This window comes from Neovison vison, chromosome 1 (genome assembly GCF_020171115.1).
Source record: "Neovison vison isolate M4711 chromosome 1, ASM_NN_V1, whole genome shotgun sequence".
NCBI lineage: Eukaryota > Metazoa > Chordata > Mammalia > Carnivora > Mustelidae > Neogale > Neogale vison.
In genome coordinates, this window is record NC_058091.1 from 210,913,400 (window position 1) to 210,933,689 (window position 20,290).

Below are 20,290 nucleotides of genomic sequence, written 5' to 3' on the forward strand. Positions count from 1 at the left end.
TCACTAGTCCAGCGTCTCCAGCAGTTACATCTGTCGTTTCTAGTCAGACGTGGATAGCTTCTTTTCACCGTCACTCCCTATTTGGTAACATGAGGCTATCACAGACCCCACTCTCCTTTCACTCCCTTTCCTTCTCTGAACTCCCAGCTCTGCCTTCTATACTTTACATCACTGAGATTCATAAAACGTTAGTCTCTTCGACAATCATAACTACATCTTCTGTGTTGTGTCTTCACAGTTAAAATATCAAGTGCTTACACCACTCCGACTATCTACATGTTGTTCAGCGCACTCTTTAATCACTGCTTTCCAAGAAAATTTCCCAGAACTGAAATACATGAGTTTCCAGATGTGAAGGGCTTACTAAGTGCCGAAAAGATTAGAGAAAGACAAACCCAGCCTTGGGCACCTGGGCAGCTCAGTCAGTTAACGCTCTGAATGCCACTCAGGGCAAGATCTCCGGGTTGAGCCCAGATTCTGGCTCAGCGAGGAGTACGCCTGAGATTCTCCCCCTCTCCCTCTGCCGAGCTCCCTTCGCACTCACAGGATCTCTCTCAGATAAATAAATAAATCTTTTAAATAAATAAACAAACCCAGATGAACGCGAATAATAGTGAAGTTTTGGAGCACTGTAGAAAAAGAGTAAATCTTACATGGTTCCGAGAGGAGGGGTAGGAGTGTCCCAAATAAAAGATCAGGAATCAGAATGGCTTCAGATTTTCTCTCAGTTACTCTGGGATCTAGAGAATAAAGAAGGAATGCCTTCAGATTTCTTTTTTTTTTTTTTTAAAGATTTTATTTATTTCATTTGACAGAGAGATCACAAGTAGGCAGAGAGGCAGGCAGAGAGAGAGGAGGAAGCAGGCTCCCCGCTGAGCAGAGGGCCCGATACGGGGCTCAATCCCAGGACACTGAGATCATGACCTGAGCTGAAGGCAGCGGCTTAATCCACTGAGCCACCCAGGTGCCCTGCCTTCAGATTTCTGAAGGATGATTATTTTCGTCTTACAATTTTATACTCACATAAGCAATCAGTGTTAGGGTAGAATAAAGACATTTTCAGGTAAGCAAGGACTCCATATTTACCTTCCACATACCCTTTTTAGGAAGTTACTGGAGAGAGAGATTATCCATAAATAGAGGAAGTGAATTAAGAGAGAGGAAGAAACAGGACCTATAAAATGGGGTCCATCCAGGAGAATCACAGAACAAAGTCCCAGGGTGACAGTAGAACAGTCTTCCCAGGAAGCCATCAACCCAAATTTGAGATGGGTGAGGTAAAAGGAGATTCTAAAGATTTGACACTGTCCTTGGGGACTCGGAACAACTTAAGTAAGTGGTAAAGGCAGAGAAACCTAAGGGGCTGGGGTAGAAGGGAAGATGAAAAGGCCAGGGTAGGGAGAAGCTGTTCAAGACAGGAGAGCATTTATTAATGATGATTATGACTATGAGGATGATAATCCAGGGATTTTAAATTCAAAATGACAGACTAATCACACATCTCCTCTCTGTCTTGAGATCTGAATTTGTAAATGACCTGTAGTGTAAACCACAATTTTGAAGGGAAATGGAGGGGTTCCATCAATAGATCAATGTTCAGCTTATTTCTGGAAGGCAGAAAATTGGTGGAAGGATTTCTGATCAAGATGCTTATCAAACACAAGCACCTACCTTTACTTATTCCTAAAACCCCACCAAAACATATTCTTGTTGGCATAAAACCAGGTAATCCCACTATATCACCCACAAAGTAGGATGTGTCCAATTTGGTTTGTGCCTGTAGGGTCAGCTCTGCCTCTCAGCTCCCACGACTACAGGTGTCAGTGGGTCTCACACACCAGCGAGATGGGACAGCGCTAAGGGGAGCAGAGCTACAAGGATTGCTGTGCTCTAGCCCCATTCCTAAGGCTCCTTGAGCAAATCAGAAAGCTGCTTGGAGCCCTGGTGCTCTTGTTGGTAAAAGAGGGATAACATCTCTCCTAGCTCTTTCAAGGGTGTGGTTGCTGAACCAAAATGAGGCCAGAAGGAAGGAGAAACTATATGTCCTTGGGGCACCTGTGTGGCTCAGTTGGTTAAACATCTGCCTTCTGCTCAGGTCACGATGTCTGGGTCCTGGGATTGAGCCCTGTGTCAGGCTTCCTGCTCAGCAGGGAGTCTGTTTCTCGCTCCCTCTCCCTCTGCCCCTCCCTACCATTGTTCTCTCTCTCCCCAATAACTAAATGAAATTTTTAAAAAATATTTTATTTATTTGCCAGAGAGAGTGAGCACAGGCAGACAGAGTGGCAGGAAGAGGCAGAGGGAGAAGCAGGCTCCCCACTGAGCAGGGAGCCTGATGTGGGTCTCCATCCCAGGATGCTGGGATCACGACCCGAGCCGAAGGCAGCCGCTTAACCAACTGAGCCACCCAGGCGTCCCTAAATGAAATATTATTTATTTATTTATTGGACACAGAGAGAGAGATCACAAGTAGGCAGAAAGTCAGGCAGAGAGAGAGAGAGAGAGAGAGAAGCAGGGTCCCTGCTGAGCAGAGAGCCTGATGCGGGGCTCAATCCCAGGACACTGAGATCATGACCTGAGCCGAAGGCAGTGGCTTAATAAATGAAATCTTTTTAAAAAGAAAAAAACTATATGTCCCCATCCTTAAGTCTAGAGTGTTAAAGCCCTCCATCATCCTTTAACATTTAAGTTACAATGAAGGCATGGGCGTGCCTGCCTAGATTGGCAAACTCTGCCATCCCATCGCATTCTCACCTTACTCCATAATTCCACCATCAACCCTGACAAGGATCAATCCCAGAGCTCGTTGGATGGACAGTGACATGGATGGGGTGGGTCACTGTCTGCTGACCATAGGACCTTACCCACAGGGCATAATGTGATCTGTTCACCATTGTTTTCTTGCTGTTACCAATTCTTCCCTAACATTTCACTTGGCAGGGTGCCCAAGACAAAATCGATCTGGGCTCTCATTCTCTTTATGAAAGCCCTGGGCCCCAGACCTGTTGGTGGGGTCAGGATCATATTGGTCAGAGGTAATTTTCCAGCATCAGGCACCCTTTCCTGCCTACCAGTCCTGGCACAGCCCTTAGGGCAAGAGAGGCAATCCTCCAGGTGAACTGAAGCTCAGGGCTTCATAGTCATTTTCTCTTTCCTTTTTTTTTTTTTTTTTTTCAGTCCAGCTTTTCTCTACCCATTCAACATAGCAGGTTTCAATTCCCTGCTGATAGGCGTAGTAGAGTGAATAATGGCCCCCAAAGAGTTTCACATCCTTGTCTCTGGAATCTATGAATATGTTACCTTATATCACAAAGGAACTTTGCATACGTGATTAAATTAAGGATCTTCAGATGGGAGATTATTGTGGATTATCTGAGTGGGCCCAATATACACAATATACCAAAGGTCTTTATAAAAGTGAGGCAAAGAGGATCAAAGGGAGAGAAGGAAGCAGAGGGAGAAAAGGACATGTGACAAGAGCAGCAGAGTTGAGAGAGAGAGAGAGAGAGAGAGAGAGATTGAGAATGGAAGTCAGAGAAGGGGCCACAAGCAAAAAAATGTAGTCAGCCTCTAAAAACTGGAAAAGGCAAACAGTTAGGACATCTGACCTCCAAAACTTTAAAACAATAAATTTGTGTTGTTTTAAGTCACTTAGTTTATGGTAATTTGTTACAATTAGCAAAAGAAAATTAATATAGTGAAAATTAGGTCATCTACTTTGAAAAACCATTTCGCAGTATCTGCAGAAGTTGAACACATATGTATTTATGTATGTCTGTTTCCAATGTATACCCAACAAAAAATGTGTATATACTTTCACCAAAGACATCTACTATAATATTCCTAGCAGCATTTTTTATAATGTCTCAAACCTGAGAATTACCCAAATGTCTATCAGTAGTATAATGAATAAATTTAGATAAATTCATACAGCATAATTCTTTACAGAAAGAAAAGAACAAACTATGACCATAGACAGTTTGCATCTCTTTAACATAATGTCAAGTGAAAGAAGTCAGACAACAGAGTAAATTCCATATATTTTGATTGTTATAAAGTGCAAATATAAGCAAAAAGTCTATGTTGGGTGAAGCTACTACCCTGCCCTCTCCAAAGGAAGGATATGAGGAAGTCTTCTGTGAAGCTGCTAATGTTCTGTGCCTTGATCTTAAGGATGCTTCATTTTGCACAATACCGTTGAGCCTGTGAAAAGTGCACCTTTTAACACGTACTATACATTAATAAAAACTTTTTTTTTAATGAAGGAAAGGAAGCCCATGCCTTCATCCAAATTTGCCCCCTTGGAACCCTCCAATCTTCCCTCAAAAATGGACGGGGTTACACGGTAACCCATATCCAGGATTCCAACTCTCGAGTGGCCAACTCCAAGTTAAAATGTCCTGTGAACTTGCTTTACCTATTTTTACTAAAGGGCCCATTTCAACGGGTTATTTTCCTAAATGAAAGAAGCCTGCCCACAGATAAGTTTACTTACCCCTTTGAGAACTCAAAACTACTAACTAGTTTTGATTGACATTAACCGAACAACAACAAAAATTGGTCATAGCCTTTTCTCCACCCTGATGATCCCTGGTAAATGAAGAGTTAAGACCACTACGGCACAGTTTAACACATAAAATACACATTTTGTTAAAGTGTTACATTAATGTTTTAATAACAGTGTAATAAAGTTATAAACTCATATTAAAAGAACGATTGCTCCTTCCAACAGCCCAACCCGAAGCGAGACTCAGGTTCTATCTAAAGCGGATAGAAGGACGAGAAGGGGGAAGAAGGAGCCGTGGGAGTCACATACAGGGCCAGCCTGGTCGAATATAACCTGCAGGGAGAGACGCAGGTGTGGACAGGGGAAACCAGAAGCCGGGATGTAGGGGTGGCGGTCTCCCTGCAGTGGAGAAGACCCTGCCGCCACTGCCCTGGGCAAAGCCGGCCCCGCCAAAGCGCCGCGGCTGCGGTGAGGTGTATGTGTGCGTGTGGTGGGGCTACTTTTGGGGACAAAGGGCGGAGCTTCAGAGACAGACTTTAGCGCCGGGGTCCTAACAGACTTTGGCCCCGCCGCCCCCACCTGCCGCGCAGCGTCACCCCCAGCGGAAACGCTGCACAGCCCGGGCGTCTGGCGAGGTGCGCGCCTCCCGGCCCCCGCTCCGACGCTTCGCGGCTCCCGGCCAGCCGCCCAGCTCTCTCAGCCGAGCAGGGGCGTGGACAGGGCAGCACCTACCGGGATCCGTGACTCCAACCGCTGAGGAGACCCCGAAGACAAGCCAGCCCGGACGGCAGCCCGGAGACTGGCGCGGAGGGTCCGAGGCTACCCGTGGGTGGGAGGCGCCGACGCCGACTTGACAGCGCGTCCCAGGTTCGTGTGCGACGGCGTCTCTGCGGGCTGCACTTGGAGAAACTTTGGTTCGGCGTGTTGGCTGCCGGGAGGAGGAGATGGAGGGCGCTGCCTGGGGCCCCGCGGCCTCCGTGCGCCCCGGCGGGTACGCTCAGGCCCTGGGAGCCCGCACCTCCCGCGCACCCTGACACTGCAGTGCCTTGAGCGGGGACGGAGACCAGGCGTCAACCGAAGGCTGCTGGTGGGCAGGGGCCTGTCCAGACTCCACCCGAGTCTGCTCTCCCCTCTCCCGCAATCCCTGCCTGCTTTTGGCTCGGGCTTTGCAGCGGCTCGGGCTTGCACCCCGCCGGGGATACGGGTTTCGCCTCCTACTCGGCCTTGCAGCGCGGGAGAGTGGATAGGGGCAGCCCCGCGGCTGCGGGATGTCAGGGAGCATCCGGGCAAGGGCTCGCGGGCGCGGGTTAGCGCCGCAGCGGGAACGGCGCGCGCGAGGCCGCAGGAGCGCGCGGGTCTGGGGGCCCGACTTGCGCGCGTCTCCGCAGGTGCCTCCGGCCGCTGGGAGGCGGGAGGTACTGGCTGGGCGCGGGAGGCGGGCTGGGGGCTGCCGAGCTGTTTGCAATCACTGGCTCGACAAATGGGAGTCATACGGGGACGGGCAGCCCGGTCCAGGCGTCTCTCGGGCGCGCACCGCCTTGGCACGAGGACCCCGAACCCCCTTACGGGAGGTCTGAGGTCCAGAGGTGCCCCTGCCCAGGGATGGGGGCAATGGCTGCTCCCCTCGGACGCGCCATTTCCCAAGGGAGGGCCGAGTTCTCCGGCCTGGCGGTGCGGGCACAGCACGGCTGCGGCTCTGGGCAGAACCCCTTCACGTGGATGGCGATCGCCTCAGCTCGCCGGCTGCCTGTCTTGTCTTAGAGACGAGGCGACACAACGCACACCCCGCCCCCATCGGTGCCCCGGCGCTGTCGCCCCAGTCACCTTCCTTTGCCCTTCTCCGACAGCACCACGGACTCGCTCGCTCTCGCTCTCAGGACAAACTGAGGAAACAAGCTTGGTTCCCGGAGCCAGCGGGGACTGTGGAGACGCTACCAGAATCCTCAACAGCTTGGAAATCCGATCACCTTGGCTCCCGGAGACTTGGAGGTATAGGTTTGCGTGTCTGCGTGTGTGCTGGGAGGGGTGTCTGCTGAGAGAGGTGGGGACCTAGCCCAGAGGCCTAGGGGACATACAAGTAACTAAGAGACACCAGCCCTTTTTGGCTTTGTCTGAGCAAACCGAGCAAACCTTACTAGCTACTCACTCCTTCCCTTGGGCAGTTTCGAAATATTTCTTAAGCTGGTGCCAGAGAAGAACACTTTTCTTAGCAAGTCTTTACGTTTCCTGGGACAATCTCCGGTGCGTCTTTTGTTCTGGCTTTGCCCCTTTGCTTGCATGGCAAGAAGACACATGTTCTGCTTGTGGCAGGCCGACTTGCTTCATTCTAAGTGCCACTAGCCCCCACATCCCGGCCTTGGGCTGCCCACTGTACCTCTGGATTTTTTTTCAGACCTGTCTGGGAAGGGTGGGACTGCAAACCTCCAGGGCCTGGCCCGTCCTAAGTCAAGGCTGTACTCTTCTCTAGCCCTGTGGGCTCCTTTATCCCTTTCTAGACCGTGGCCATCATCTCTGCCCTTTGCATCCTCGTTCCAGCCTGAAGCGGGGTTTGACAGCAAATAGGAAGTGAGACTAGAATGAAGAAGGAAGAGTTTGTCACAGATTTTCTCCAAGTCTGCCTAGGAAGCGTCCCCTATGTGGGACTATGTGGGACTATGTGGGACTGGAGCCTGAAACCTCATTTGTAATAAGCTCTCCATGTGATTATGCCTGCAGAGATAGGAAGCCCATTAGTGTAGGCACTTTGGCCTCCCAGTTGTCAGACCCCATCAGCCCAGGATTCATATTTAGTGATGCATGTTTAGAAATGGATGTTTATTTAATTCCTAAAGGGCAATTATATCAGGATCTTCTAAAATTTTCACAATCATCTTCTGTTGACAACTATCCCCATTTTAGGATGAACCTCCGAGGATTGGCTTCCCAAGGGTTGGTAACTTGGGAATAAAGAGAGCCCCAATCTCTGATACATGCAACTTGCTGCTCCTTCTGAGCTTCCGTCCCCTTGTGGGCAGCACAAAGAGAGGACGACCCAGGGCAAGAGTGAAGCGCTGAATATCCAGCTTGAAATCCATTTATTACTGTCCACCCCCCTGCTTGCCGCCCTCTCCCACCATGGCCCTTTATGGGAGGGAACACTGATCCTATTCGGAGGTAGGGTAAGAATCTGAAAGGAAAATAACATTTCTCTCTGCATGCAAGGAAAATGGGGTGGCTTGGAGAGAAAGAGCCACAGGGAAGGCCAAGCTTGTCATCTCTAAAAAGGCTTCTAAAATACCTCAGCCCGTGTGGCACTACCATTATTGATACCACTCAAATCAGGTACTCAGAACAGAACCCTATTCTGTGGGAAGCTGGTATCCAAGAAGCAAGGAAACAGAAGAGAAACCTGAAGGAAAGGACACAGGAAGATCTAATTAAGTCCTGGTGAGCAGGCGAATAAGAGGAATGACTGGGAGTTCTCCCACTCTTCCTTCCTCGGCCTACTCAGCTGAGTGGACTGGTGTGGGGTGGGGGAGGGCTGGACCAGGTGAGCGCTGTGGCCCTTTCAACCCCAGCATCCTTGCAGGGCAAGCCTTGGCCTGTATACACAGGACTGCCGTGCATGGGATCCACTCCAGACACTTTTACTCATAATCGCTGAAATGTAATTAACCAAACAAACACTGTAGGGATGTCTCAACAAGGAATTAAAAAACTAGACTCCGAAGGGGAGAGATGTGTGGAACAAATTATTGGTATTTATGTAACTCTGAATAGCTTTGATTTCCTTCAGCAGGAACTGACATCTGGCTGACAAAAAAACTCATCCAGGGAGAGAAAAGGCATAAGTGAAGTATGAAATTTTGAATAACGTTTTCAGGTAACTTTCTATTTCCATTTAGAGTGGGTGTCTAGAGGGGCAAATGTAGTTATTTGAATTGCTTCATTTATCAAGAGATTTTTAATAGGGCTCATAATTTTAAGACCCAGTGCTTTTTTTACTTCCTTTTTTTCCTGGCCTTCTAGTCTCCTGCTAGCAGAGCAGAGGTCTGGGAATTCAGCCTGTAAACTCTCACTTTATCCCCTATTTTTAGCCTTTCTGATCGATGTGCTCAGAGAATAAATCTTGTTTTCTTGCCGAGAAGAGTGGTTATCTACTTGGGGTGGAGAAAAGTAACTGGGAGTCCAGTAGATTTGTCCAGAGATGTCAAACCATCCTCACTGTCAGCCCTGTACCTCATTGCCACTTTCTGTGTCACGTGGGGCCTCTCAGCACTGAACTTCCCAGGGCCTGTGGGTCACCTGGCTCCTAGTCATGGGGCCACCTCTGTTATGCCTCTGTTATGCTAAGGCAGTTTACCACACCACCATCCCCATTCTGTTTCCAAAGTTTGCCTGGTATCTGTCATCTGATGATACATCTCTTCCCAAGTTTTCGTTCTTCACAGTATATATATATTTTTAATTTTTAAGTAACCAAACTGTAATTTCTGTGAAGTCTTGGAAGTAGAGAGAGGCACAAAAAGAGTATAGTAAATATGCCATGATGAATCATAAATGATGTTAAAGACATTCTAATTTTAAAATAAAAAGGAATTTGTCCAGCTGTTTAATAATTAATCTTATAATATGTGGAAATTATTGTATTTGAAAGTTATAAGGAAAATACATTTAAGGTTATCTTTTTTCCATATTCACTTAATAGATTCCATTTATGTTTACAAAACATTATTTACAGATCTTTTAAAAATTTTTAATATTTTATGTTATTTAAGTAGCCTGTGAAATGACATGATAAAAATAAAAGAAGGCTAAATTCTGAGATAGAATTTTTAAAAAGAATACACTGAGTAGTAGTGAGGCACAATAGGAAAGTCTTTTTCTAGACATCTGATTTCATCACCTCCTCCCACCCCCTCCCTGCCTTGAATAAAGGTTTGATCCTTGTCATGTTACAGAAGAGGGACCCAAGACTGAGAGGCTAAGAGATCTGACGGTGGTGTACAGCTCGTAAGTAGGGGAGTCAAGATGGAAATGTGGGTCTGAGTCCAGAACTTTCTCCAGTTGACCTGTTATCTATTTGGAAGGTGTAGCTGAGTGTGGGGATTATTTATATGCTATATTATAACAAAGGGTCTGACTGAATGGTTTTTTTTTGTTTTTTTTTTCCTGACTGAATGTTAATACAGTGTCAGCCGTGGGTGCTCTGTGAGGATGTTTCACAGAATGAGACAGGAAGCAAGAACATTCCTGAACCAGGATAATTGTAGGCTAGAGATGTAATCGTCACAGGTAGGGTTTAGCTTTATGAAGAGTAGAAAAATTGAGCTTCAGTTTCAGCATTTTTGATGTGCAAGTGGATGACCGTGATAAAAGAATTGGAAGAGAGAAAAGGCTTAAAGACAAGGGGATTGTCCCAATAAGGAACTGAATATGATATGAGACACTAGGAACACAAGCGTGTATTCATGTGGACAATTCATGTGTATCTGACAGCTTTTTGCTCCGTGAACTTTAAACAGTTTTAGAATTGTTCTATTAAATGTGAACAGTTTAAAAAGTGAGCAACCCAAGGGGATTTAGAAGCCTTTAAAATGAACAAAGAGTAAGGCTCTGTTGCTGTTTTTATTCTAGACAGCTTTTTCTTTTTTTTAAAGATTTTATTTATTTACTTGACAGAGAGATCGCAAGTAGACAGAGAGGCAAGCAGAGAGAGAGAAGCAGGCTCCCTGCTGAGCAGAGATCCTGATGTGGGACTCAATCCCAGGACCCTGAGATCATGACCTGAGCCGAAGGCAGTGGCTTAATCCACTGAGCCACCCAGGTGCCCTATTCTAGACAGTTCTAAAGGGGGTATGCCTACATCCATGAGACAGATTCACTAGTTGCCAGTAGCTAGTTGGTGCCATTGCCCAGGTTCTTCAGAGAGCCCTGGGACCAACAACACCCGCCTTTTCTGCAGGACCACAGTGGGCCACTGCACCCCTCAAGCAGCCCAGTCAGCAGTACATTGCCGGCTCTTCTTCTTTTCCCAGAACCTTCTGACACTAACCTTGGTGAGACAAAGTTATGACAGAAAGTTGTCAGGTTTAGTGTTGTGGAGAAAACATTTACATGAGGTTGAGTGAAAAGATTTGAAAGTCTTTCCAAAAGATTCTTATGACTTTTTTTTTAAACAGGGGCTCCTGGGTGGCTCAGTGGTTAAGCCTCTGCCTTTGGCTCAGGTCATGATCTCAGGGTCCTGGGATCGAGCTCCACATCGGGCTCTCTGCTCAGCAGGGAGCCTGCTCTCCCCTCTCTCTCTGCCTGCCTCTCTGCCTACTTGTGATCTCTCTCTCTGTCAAATAAATAAAATCTTTTTTTAAAAAAAGACTTTTTAAAAAACAAACAAATAAGACTGGCCCTGACACTAGAAACTATATGAGAATACAGTATTGAAATCTATGGGGTGCCTGGGTGGCTCAGTTGGTTATGTGTCTGCCTTCAGCTCAGGGTCCTGGGATTGAGCCCCATGTAGGGCAGGGAGCCTGCTTCTCCCTCTCTCTTTGCTGCTCCCCCTCTTTGTGCTCCCTCTCTCTCTCCCTGTCATATACATAAATAAAATCTAAAAAAAATAAAAAAAGAAATCTGCTATCTGGCAAACTTGTTCTTATTTGAATATGTTTCTCAAATGCCACTTTTGGTCAAAGGTGTTTTTATGTGACTGATACTGTATCTCTTCTCCAACTGTGGTTACCAAATGGTTTCTATATTTGACATTGTGTTCCAGCTAATTTCTCTACATCTCTTTGCTTTATTAAACACATTAGTATATGAAAAATGCTAAAAGAAGGGTTTTTTTGCTAGCTCTTTTCAGATGCTTTGCAGTCAGAATAGACCTCTGGTGGGATCCAAGCTGTCAACCAATCCTATATTCCTAAGGTCTCAAATTGCAGGTATGCCTGGCTTTGGAACAGCTTTCATAGAATATTGCACAGGGGAATGAAAAACGTAGCATTCACTTTCATTGTACTTATGTATGTATATATGGAATAGTTCCTTTGCTTAACATCATGAGTGATACTAGAGTAGAATGAGTAAGTATATTCTTTTGAATACCGCCCTTCAGGAGCTCCCTAGTTGAAACTCCTTGAAAGTGTAGGCATAAATACTATTGATAACACAGAACTGAATGATGTCATAAACATATCACTCTTTCAAATTTTAATTATGGAATGGGGCACCTGGGGAGCTCAATCTGCCTTTAGCTCAGGTTATGAACCCTGGGGCCTGGGATCAAGCTCAGCAAGCTTGGCTTGGCAGAACTTCTAGTAGTTGAATGTTGAATTTCCTAGTGTAGACCTCTAATTTTCCTTTGTCCCCCTCTATTCTTTTTGTTGAAGTGTTAGAGATTTTTATCAATATTGTCATCTAAACCTATTTAGTTTTGCAGTTTGTATGGTGTTTTTGCCTTTTTTCCCCCCCAAAGATTTTATTTATTTATTTGACAGAGAGGGAGAAAGCACAAGTAGGCAGAGAGGCAGGCAGAGAGAGAGGGGGAAGCAGGCTCCCCAATGAGCAGAGAGCCCGATGCGGGGCTTGATCCCACGACCCTGAGATCATGACCTGAGCCGAAGGCAGTTACTCAACCAACTGAGCCACCCAGGTGTGCCTGTTTTTGCCTTTTGAGAATGCTTTTTAATAGTCTCTGAATACTCTTTTTCCTAGAACTTTGTTTTTGTTTCATGGTTACAACAGCTTATATCTAAAGATAAAGAGCTTTTGAAGTTTTTATCTTCCTAGTATCTGTCTCCTCCAAGTTGCTTTTTCTCTATGTGTCTGGTCTCTAATGGAAGAGGCTTTTCTATTTTGTTTTGTGTTTTATTTTGATTATCTGTTCAGGATTAAAAGGCTTGGATTAAAAAGCTGATGAGAAGACTGGAGCACATGGGTGAGGCTTGTAATCCTTAAACCTTGCTGTAGGATGATCTGAGCGGCATGTTAGGGAATCCCTGTGGTTAGTACTCTTCGTATTTTCTTTTCAGTGGGTCAGATTCTCAACAGAAGAGTATAGCAATATTCTGCTGCATAATAAGGGTACAGGCTGCCAGCTTAGAGTGGAATTGGGGAGAAGGCTCTGAGTCTCTTCATTCAGTGATCAGTGAGCTTTCAGTCACTTAGTCCCTGTTTTCTAGTTCTCAAATATGTCAGGTACCTTCCAGTCCAGAGACCCTTCAATTTCATCATTTCTGAAGAATAAAGGTCTCTCCAGAATAAAGAACAACTCAAGTGGGAGGATTAATATCCTATCTCTTACTGGCTTGGAGTAGAAGAATCACCCGAGGCAGTCAAATTTCAATGCATGTATAAATCACCCAAGGATCTAATTAAAATGTAGGCTCTGATTCAATAGATCCAAGATGCAACCTGAGATGAAGCCTCAGGTAATGGTGGTGAAGCTGCTGGTCCAAGGTAGGATCACACTTCGGTTGGTGAGGACCAAGGGATGTAACTGCTTCTCCTAACAGCTTTTCACCTAGTCCTCATTATTTTTTAAAAAATATTTTATTTATTTATTTGACAGAGATCACAAGTAGTCAGAGAGGCAGGCAGAGAAAGAGAAAGAGGGGGAAGCAGGCTCTCCCTGAGCAGAGAGCCTGATGCAGGCCTTGATCCGAGGACCCTGAGATCATGACCTGAGCTGAAGGCAGAGGCTTAACTCACTGAGCCACCCAGGCACCCCTAGTACTCATTATTTTAGCTATACTCTCCACCACTGCCGCCACCCGCCCAGTTCTAGAACTTCTGCTGTTACTGCCTCTTGCGAAGATTCTGGAGTGTATGTGGGCTGAGTTCTCAGCTTTATCATGAATGATCTGAGGCACAGCCTTCTCAGGTTGGCTAAATTGCTTAATACTGGCCCATCCGCTTTCTGGCTTTCAAAATATTGCCGTTGTCTCCTTTTCCTGCTATCCTTATGAATTTATGTCTTTTAAAAATTCTTGGGGCACCTGGCTGGCTCAGTCAGTGGAATGTGCAACTCTTGATCTCAGGGTTGTGACTTGGAACCCTATGTTGGGTGAAGAGATTACTTAAAAATAAAACCTTGGGGTACCTGGCTGGCTCCATTGGTTAAGCATTTGCTTTCGGCTGAGGTCATGATCCCAGAGTCCTGGGATCGAACCCTGCATCCAGGTCCCTGTTCAGTGGGGGGTCTGCTTCTCCCTCTCCCTCTGCCCTTCTTCCTTGCTTGTGTTCTCTCTCTCTCAAATAAATAAATAAAATCTTTAAACAAATAAAAATACAATCTTAAAAAAATTTTAAATAAAAAATAAAATTAAATCTTTAGTTTCAGAGGATTGTTCAGGAAGAGGCAAAATTAAATGTGTGTGTTCTGCCATATTTACCCTAACTATAACCATCTGCTAAAATATTTTTCTAAAGTTTGGTTATATCAGCATAAATAGAGCCTGATTTATGATAAATAACTATTTTGAGCCTTTAGGTTTTTGCACAAAGAACATTCTTTACTTCTCTCTTCCTACTTTATCTGCTTACCAAACTCTTGTGCAATCTTTAAGACCCAGCTCAAATGGCTGCCCTCTGTGAAGCCCCTCAGTCTCTAAACCACCAAAGCCTGTATAGACTTCTTTAAAAAAATATTTTATTTATTTATTTGACAGGGAGACAGACACAGCAAGAGAGGGAACACAAGCAAGGGGAGCAGGAGCGGGGGAAGCAGGCTTCCCATGGAGCAGGGAGCCCAACGTGGGGCTCCATCCCAGGACCGGGGATCATGACCTGAGCTGAAGGCAGATGCTTAATGACTGAGCCACCCAGGTGCCCCAAGCCTGTATATTTTCATGACTTTAACTCATAACCAGCTGCTTATTTAGTATCTCTTCCAAACGACTGAGCAAGCTCTGCAGGCTAGGGCATGTGCCTTGTAGCCAGTGCACAGGACATAACAGGAGCTTGCAGCTATTTAACACTTAGATTCTAAGTTCTGTGTGCATGTCTTTTTTCCCCTCTTCATTTTCTTTATTACCTTCATCTCTTTTTCTATCCATTAAGAGGTCACTATATTAATTATCTATTCCATTATCCAATAAAAAAAATTCATGTCCCATAATGTTAATTTAAAAGTAATTACATGGAATAAATAATACTTCTCAATTTCTAAAACCTACCTCATTAAATAAAATAGATTTAAATATTATATGAACTCTATTGGATTTTTCTACCCAGCTCTAAGTATTGTTCAGAGACAAACATTTCCTCAGCTCTAGATAAAAGACATAATTTTTTTTAATAGCTCTACACCCAACATGGGGCTTGAAATCATGTCCCCAAGATCAAAAGTTTTATGATGTTCTTCCACCTAAGCCAGCCAGGCACCCCCAAAGACATAATTCTTTTTTTTTTTTTTTAAGATTTTATTTATTTATTTGACAGACAGAGATCACAAGTAGGCAGAGAAGCAGGCAGATAGAGAGGAAGGGAAGCAGGCCCCCTGCTGAGCAGAGAGCCTGATGTGGGACTCCATCCCAGGACCCTGAGATCATGACCTGAGCCGAAGGCAGCGGCTTAACCCACTGAGCCACCCAGGTGCCCCAAAGACATAATTCTTATTCAACTAATGGAATTATCTGTTGAAGGAGTTTGAATCTAAATTATTTAAATAAATTAAACATAATTTTTAGTTTTAGTGATAGAAAAATGTTTCTAAACACTACATGTCCTTATTCATATTTTTAGCCTAGAAAACTCCTTTTTCAGAGCAAAGGTACTCTGTCAAGGGGTGCCTGGGTGGCTCAGTGGGTTAAGTCTCTGTATTCAGCTCAGGTCATGATCTCAGGGTGCTGGGATCGAGCTCCACATTGGACTCTCTGCTCAGCAGGGAGCCTGCTTCTCCCTCTCTCTCTCTGCCTGCCTCTCTGCCTACTTGTGATTTATGTGTGTCAAATAAATAAAATTTTTTTTAAAAAAGGTACTCTGTCAAAATTTAACCAAACAGTATGTGACCAACCCCATCCATAATCTAGTGTATGATTTAAATAATGAAATCAAGCAAAATGCATAATCACACGTTCACCATTCCCATCTCAGTGTGAGTTCCAGACACTGTGTCAGGTATTTTAATGTCTTGTAGTTCAGATGATTTTTCATCCTTTAAAAAACAAAAAAATGTTCCTCGAGGGACACCTGGGTGGCTCAATCAGTGTTCAGTGGGGTCTGCTTCTCCCTCTGCCTCTCTCCTCTGCTCGTGCTCTCTCTCTCTCAAATGAACAAATAAAATCTTTTTAAAAAAATTTCCTTGGGGCACCTGGGTGGCTCAGTGGGTTAAGCCTCTGCCTTCAGCTCAGGTCATGATCTCAGGGTCCTGGGATCGAGTCTGGAATCAGGCTTTCTGCTTGGCGGGGAGCCTGCTTCCTCCTCTCTCTCTGCCTGCCTCTCTGCCTGCTTGTGATCCCTGTCTGTCAAATAAAATAAATAAGTAAATAAAATTTTAAAATCTTTAAAAAGAAAAAAAGTTCCTCAAATTGAAAATCTAGATAATAGTTGCATTATCTAACTTAAGAGAACATGTAAGTAATTTGACCCTAAGAAATTTTTAGATTTATCTGCCATAAATATCTGTATTTTCATTGATTCAGTTGCAATTACACAGAATTTTGGAATTTTTCCTTAAATCTACATTTTAGTGTTATTTTAAAAATATTTTTCACAATGGAAAGTAAAGTAAAGTAAAGTAAAAAGGATTGCTGTTTAATTAATGTGGAATTTAGGGAAGTACTAGGCTGGTATTATATCATAAATATTCAATGTGGATTTTGAAAGTAAATTTTAGTATGTGATTCCCTACAGGCTGTTACTATTCTAAAATTTCTTTAATTCTGCAATTCACTACTGTGTTCTGTATTATTAACAATCTCATTTATGTCCTGTTACTCTATATATACATATTTCAGAAGCTATGAATAATAACATGAATGAAGACTGGGATTCTGGCTGATCTTTTGTTCTTCATATTCTTTGATAACCAGGTATTGATTCTGACTTTTGAAGATGGATGAAGGTGTAGAAATTTCAAGTGATGGAAATTCCCTCATCAAAGCAGTCCATCAGAGCCGGCTTCGCCTCACAAGACTCTTGCTAGAAGGTGGTGCCTACATTAACGAGAGCAATGACCGTGGAGAAACACCTTTAATGATCGCTTGTAAGACCAAACATGTTGATCACCAGAGTGTCAGTAAAGCCAAAATGGTTAAATACCTATTAGAAAACAATGCTGACCCCAACATACAGGACAAATCTGGGAAAACTGCTTTGATGCACGCTTGCTTAGAAAAAGCTGGTCCTGAAGTTGTTTCCCTGCTTCTAAACAATGGGGCTGATCTCAGCTTGCAAGACCATTCTAGTTATTCAGCCCTTGTTTATGCTATAAATTCAGAGGATAGAGAAACCCTGAAAGTTCTACTTAGCGCTTGCAAGGCAAAAGGGAAAGAGGTCATTATCATAACGACAGCGAAATCCCCCTCTGGTAGGCACACTACCAAACAGTACTTAAATATGCCCCCTGTAGATATAGATGGGGGTCATTCCCCAGCCTCCTGTGCCACTCCTTCAGAAATAGACATAAAAACAGCCTCATTGCCACTTACACATTCTTCTGAAACGGAAATGACCTTTTTTGGCCTTAAAGGTCTGGAGCTCTCAGGAAGTAGTGATGATACACAGGACCCAGGCTCCCCTGTGAGGAAGCCTGCTGTGGCCTCTAATGGGCCCAAGCTACCCCAACCTCCAACCTGGATCAAGAGTCCTCCCTTACTAATGCACCAAAACAGGGTGGCCTCTTTGCAAGAGGAGCTCCAGGATATTACTCCAGAGGAAGAATTATCCTACAAAACCAATGGGGTGGCACTTTCCAAGCGCTTCATCACTAGGCACCAAAGTATTGATGTAAAAGACACGGCACATTTATTAAGAGCCTTTGATCAGGCCAGCTCAAGAAAGATGTCATACGATGAAATAAATCATCAGGCATTTTTTTCAGAAGGAAGCCAGCAATGCACTGAAATCCCTGCTGACCCAGATCCAGACTCTAACCAGACAATCTTTGCTTCCACCTTAAGAAGTATAGTTCAAAAAAGAAACTCAGGGGCAAATCACTACAGCTCTGATTCCCAGCTCTCCGCTGGTCTTACCCCTACAACTTTAGAAGATGGCAAAGCGCTTATAGGAAAGAAAAAGGTCTTCTCGCCATCTCCTTCCTTGCTGTCAGGGCCTAGAGAATTGCTGGAGAATATCTCACCAGGTCCCTTGAGCAGGAGAAATCACGCACTTTTAGAAAGGCGTGGGTCAGGAGCTTTCTCTTTAGATCACAATATTACTCAAGCCAGACCAGGATTTCTGCCACCCTTAAATGTGAATCCTCACCCTCCCATTTCAGATATCAATGCCAATAATAAGATTTCCAGCCTCCTTTCTTGTGGTCAAAAAGTGCTTATGCCAACAGTTCCTATGTTCCCTAAAGAATTCAAAAGCAAAAAAATGTTGTTAAGGAGACAATCATTGCAAACAGAACAAATTAAGCAATTAGTAAATTTTTAAGAGATGCCTAGAAAGCACATTTTGTTCAGTTGTCTACATCAGAGAAATATGGAACCACAGAAGAATTCTCAAATGTTCATCCTTTTAAATCTTGTAATTGGTTAGACCATGATTGTTAGGGTCATCAAAATATACTGCGTATTGTCCTAGGCACTGTGGACATACAAATAATATGTAGTTTCTACTAAGGAAATTTAAACAAAATTAAAGCTGTATTTCTCAAAATTTCTAATATATAACAACCTTCATGTGGCCCAAGTTTTTAATTTAAACAAAAATCAGTAAAAAAAAAGAAGGTCAAATATGTTGGGAGATGATTTCAGACTTTTCAAGTATTTTATTAGGAAACACTGCATTCAAATCAATAAACATTTTTAACATTACAAGTCAATAAATGATTGTAATTTTCCAAGATGCCAAAAGCATTAAAAAAAAAATGAAAGTGTTCTATAATCAGTAAGCCTGTATGGTATAAGGAAAGGTATAAGGTATAAAAAAAGAATGAACTAATTCTTAAAAATGTTGATTGCAAGTGTATGAAATCTAATTAAAATTTTAAAAGGCTAACCATTATAGTATACTGGGCAGCTAATATTCATGTTGTCAGCTTTATCAATGTCAAATAACACATCGGAGTTTTATAAGCTAGTAATAATCTATGCTAAGTGTTAGTGTGTTGTTTTTTGCTTGGTTTTATTTTGTCTTTAATGTTATCCCATAAATTCTTTCTTCATATCCTTTAATTACTGCTATTATTTTTTAAGTCTATCCATAGGTTCCCAATAACAAGAAAAAGCAGAAGTTTAACAGCATTCCTCTTTACTTATATCAAATTATTCTTGTCTTTCCAGACAACCAAAAAAAAAAAAAAATCTGGGGGTTTATCACAAATAGAAACTATGTGCTTGCTTCATTTTAGAAAAGAAAAACTGATAATTAGATTCTCTTAGGTTAGGTAAAATTAGGAAGCCAATAGAAACTTAATTACAAAATACACTATTCGGTCAAGATTAAACAATATCTTTTAATTTCTAACATGTAATTATTAGACATTTATATAATAAGGATAATTTCCTTAGTGTGACATTCCAATCATCTAGTATTTAGGACCTGTGAATAACTTCTAACAAAATAAATGAGTACCATGTTACTATCATAAAATATTACAAAATGACTATATTATCTAAATGACTTAAAAATGTGGTGTTTATATAAAGAATCCTTATTTCAATCTAGCAGTTCTACAACAAAGAGTACGTCAAATTATACAAAACAGGAGTGAATTAATTTGATGACTGACGTAGACAACTTTATTTCTTTGCCTTCTATTAGTAGAGGAGATCCTAACAATTGGCATGATGCTTTTCTTGGTAATTTGATATAAGCAAGTGTAATGTACATGGTAATTATTTAATTTTTTTGTGGCTTTCATTTGAATAAAATAATTAGAGGTTTTCCATTTAATGTTTTAAAGAACATTACTGTAAATTACATTAGAAATATTTTTTGATTCAGAACTTAGAATTGTACCTGATGTTTATAAGTAGCTAAACCCTTTTTGCAAGTTTTAATATTGAGAAAAGTGCTTGCTTTAAGTTGCAAGGATATAGTTTGGAAGAATATGTAAATAGATTAGTTCAGAAACAAAATGTTATCAATAAAAATTTTAAATGTTATTTTGATTATCATTTTTATTTATCTCAAATACTAACAAATATTTCAAAATAATCTCAGGAGAAATTGTGCCACATGTTACTTTAATAGGAAACTGAGAATAATGTTTGTTGCTATTCTAATCCCAATATGCAAAAAATATTTAATAAGACTAAACCTTTGTTGGCTGTATTTGGAAGAGCTTTTAGTCTTCTCTCAATCCTGAAAACATTTAGGGGCTAAGGTTCCTTGAGTTAGGTTGTAAAACCATCCTATGGGACTTTTCACTCCATTAAGTGGAATATATCACTGGGATTCCAATGGTAGGTAAGTCACAGTTGTTTGTAACAGGAGTCAGATATATATGTGTGTGTTATATTTTAACATAACATATAAGTATGATTTAACTTTAATTTAAAGATGTGATGAACCTTCATTCATTAGTTTTAAAGGTACAATTTTTAGTTACTTGTGGCTAGGATTTCCACAGAGTACAGCTAATACTGATTCACTGTGTCCTCCTAGGGAGGACATAGGGCAGTCCTAGTTACAGAGACA

At 42.8% G+C, this 20,290-nt stretch overlaps 1 protein-coding gene across 8 annotated transcripts; it reads left to right on the forward strand.

Annotated features, from left to right (window-relative positions):
- The first annotated feature begins 6,399 nt into the window (after nt 1-6,399).
- On the forward strand, nt 6,400-19,492 carry ANKRD34B (ankyrin repeat domain 34B). 8 transcript variants are annotated; one of them, XR_006383360.1, is made up of 5 exons: nt 6,400-6,493; nt 8,283-8,366; nt 9,422-9,496; nt 11,333-11,421; nt 12,368-12,428. XR_006383360.1 is itself a non-coding variant. In XM_044240434.1 (5 exons), exon 5 carries the CDS (start codon nt 16,535-16,537, stop codon nt 18,077-18,079), a length of 1,545 nt encoding a protein of 514 aa, XP_044096369.1. In that variant the 5' UTR covers nt 6,404-6,493; nt 8,283-8,366; nt 9,422-9,496; nt 11,333-11,421; nt 16,513-16,534; the 3' UTR covers nt 18,080-19,492. The 8 variants fall into 8 exon arrangements, 7 of the variants coding, with proteins under 7 accessions (XP_044096369.1, XP_044096380.1, XP_044096417.1 ...); XM_044240434.1 differs by lacking the exon at nt 12,368-12,428 and adding an exon at nt 16,513-19,492 and having other exon boundaries at nt 6,404-6,493; XM_044240445.1 differs by lacking the exon at nt 12,368-12,428 and adding an exon at nt 16,513-19,492 and having other exon boundaries at nt 6,404-6,493; nt 9,445-9,496.
- The last annotated feature ends 798 nt before the right edge of the window (nt 19,493-20,290 follow it).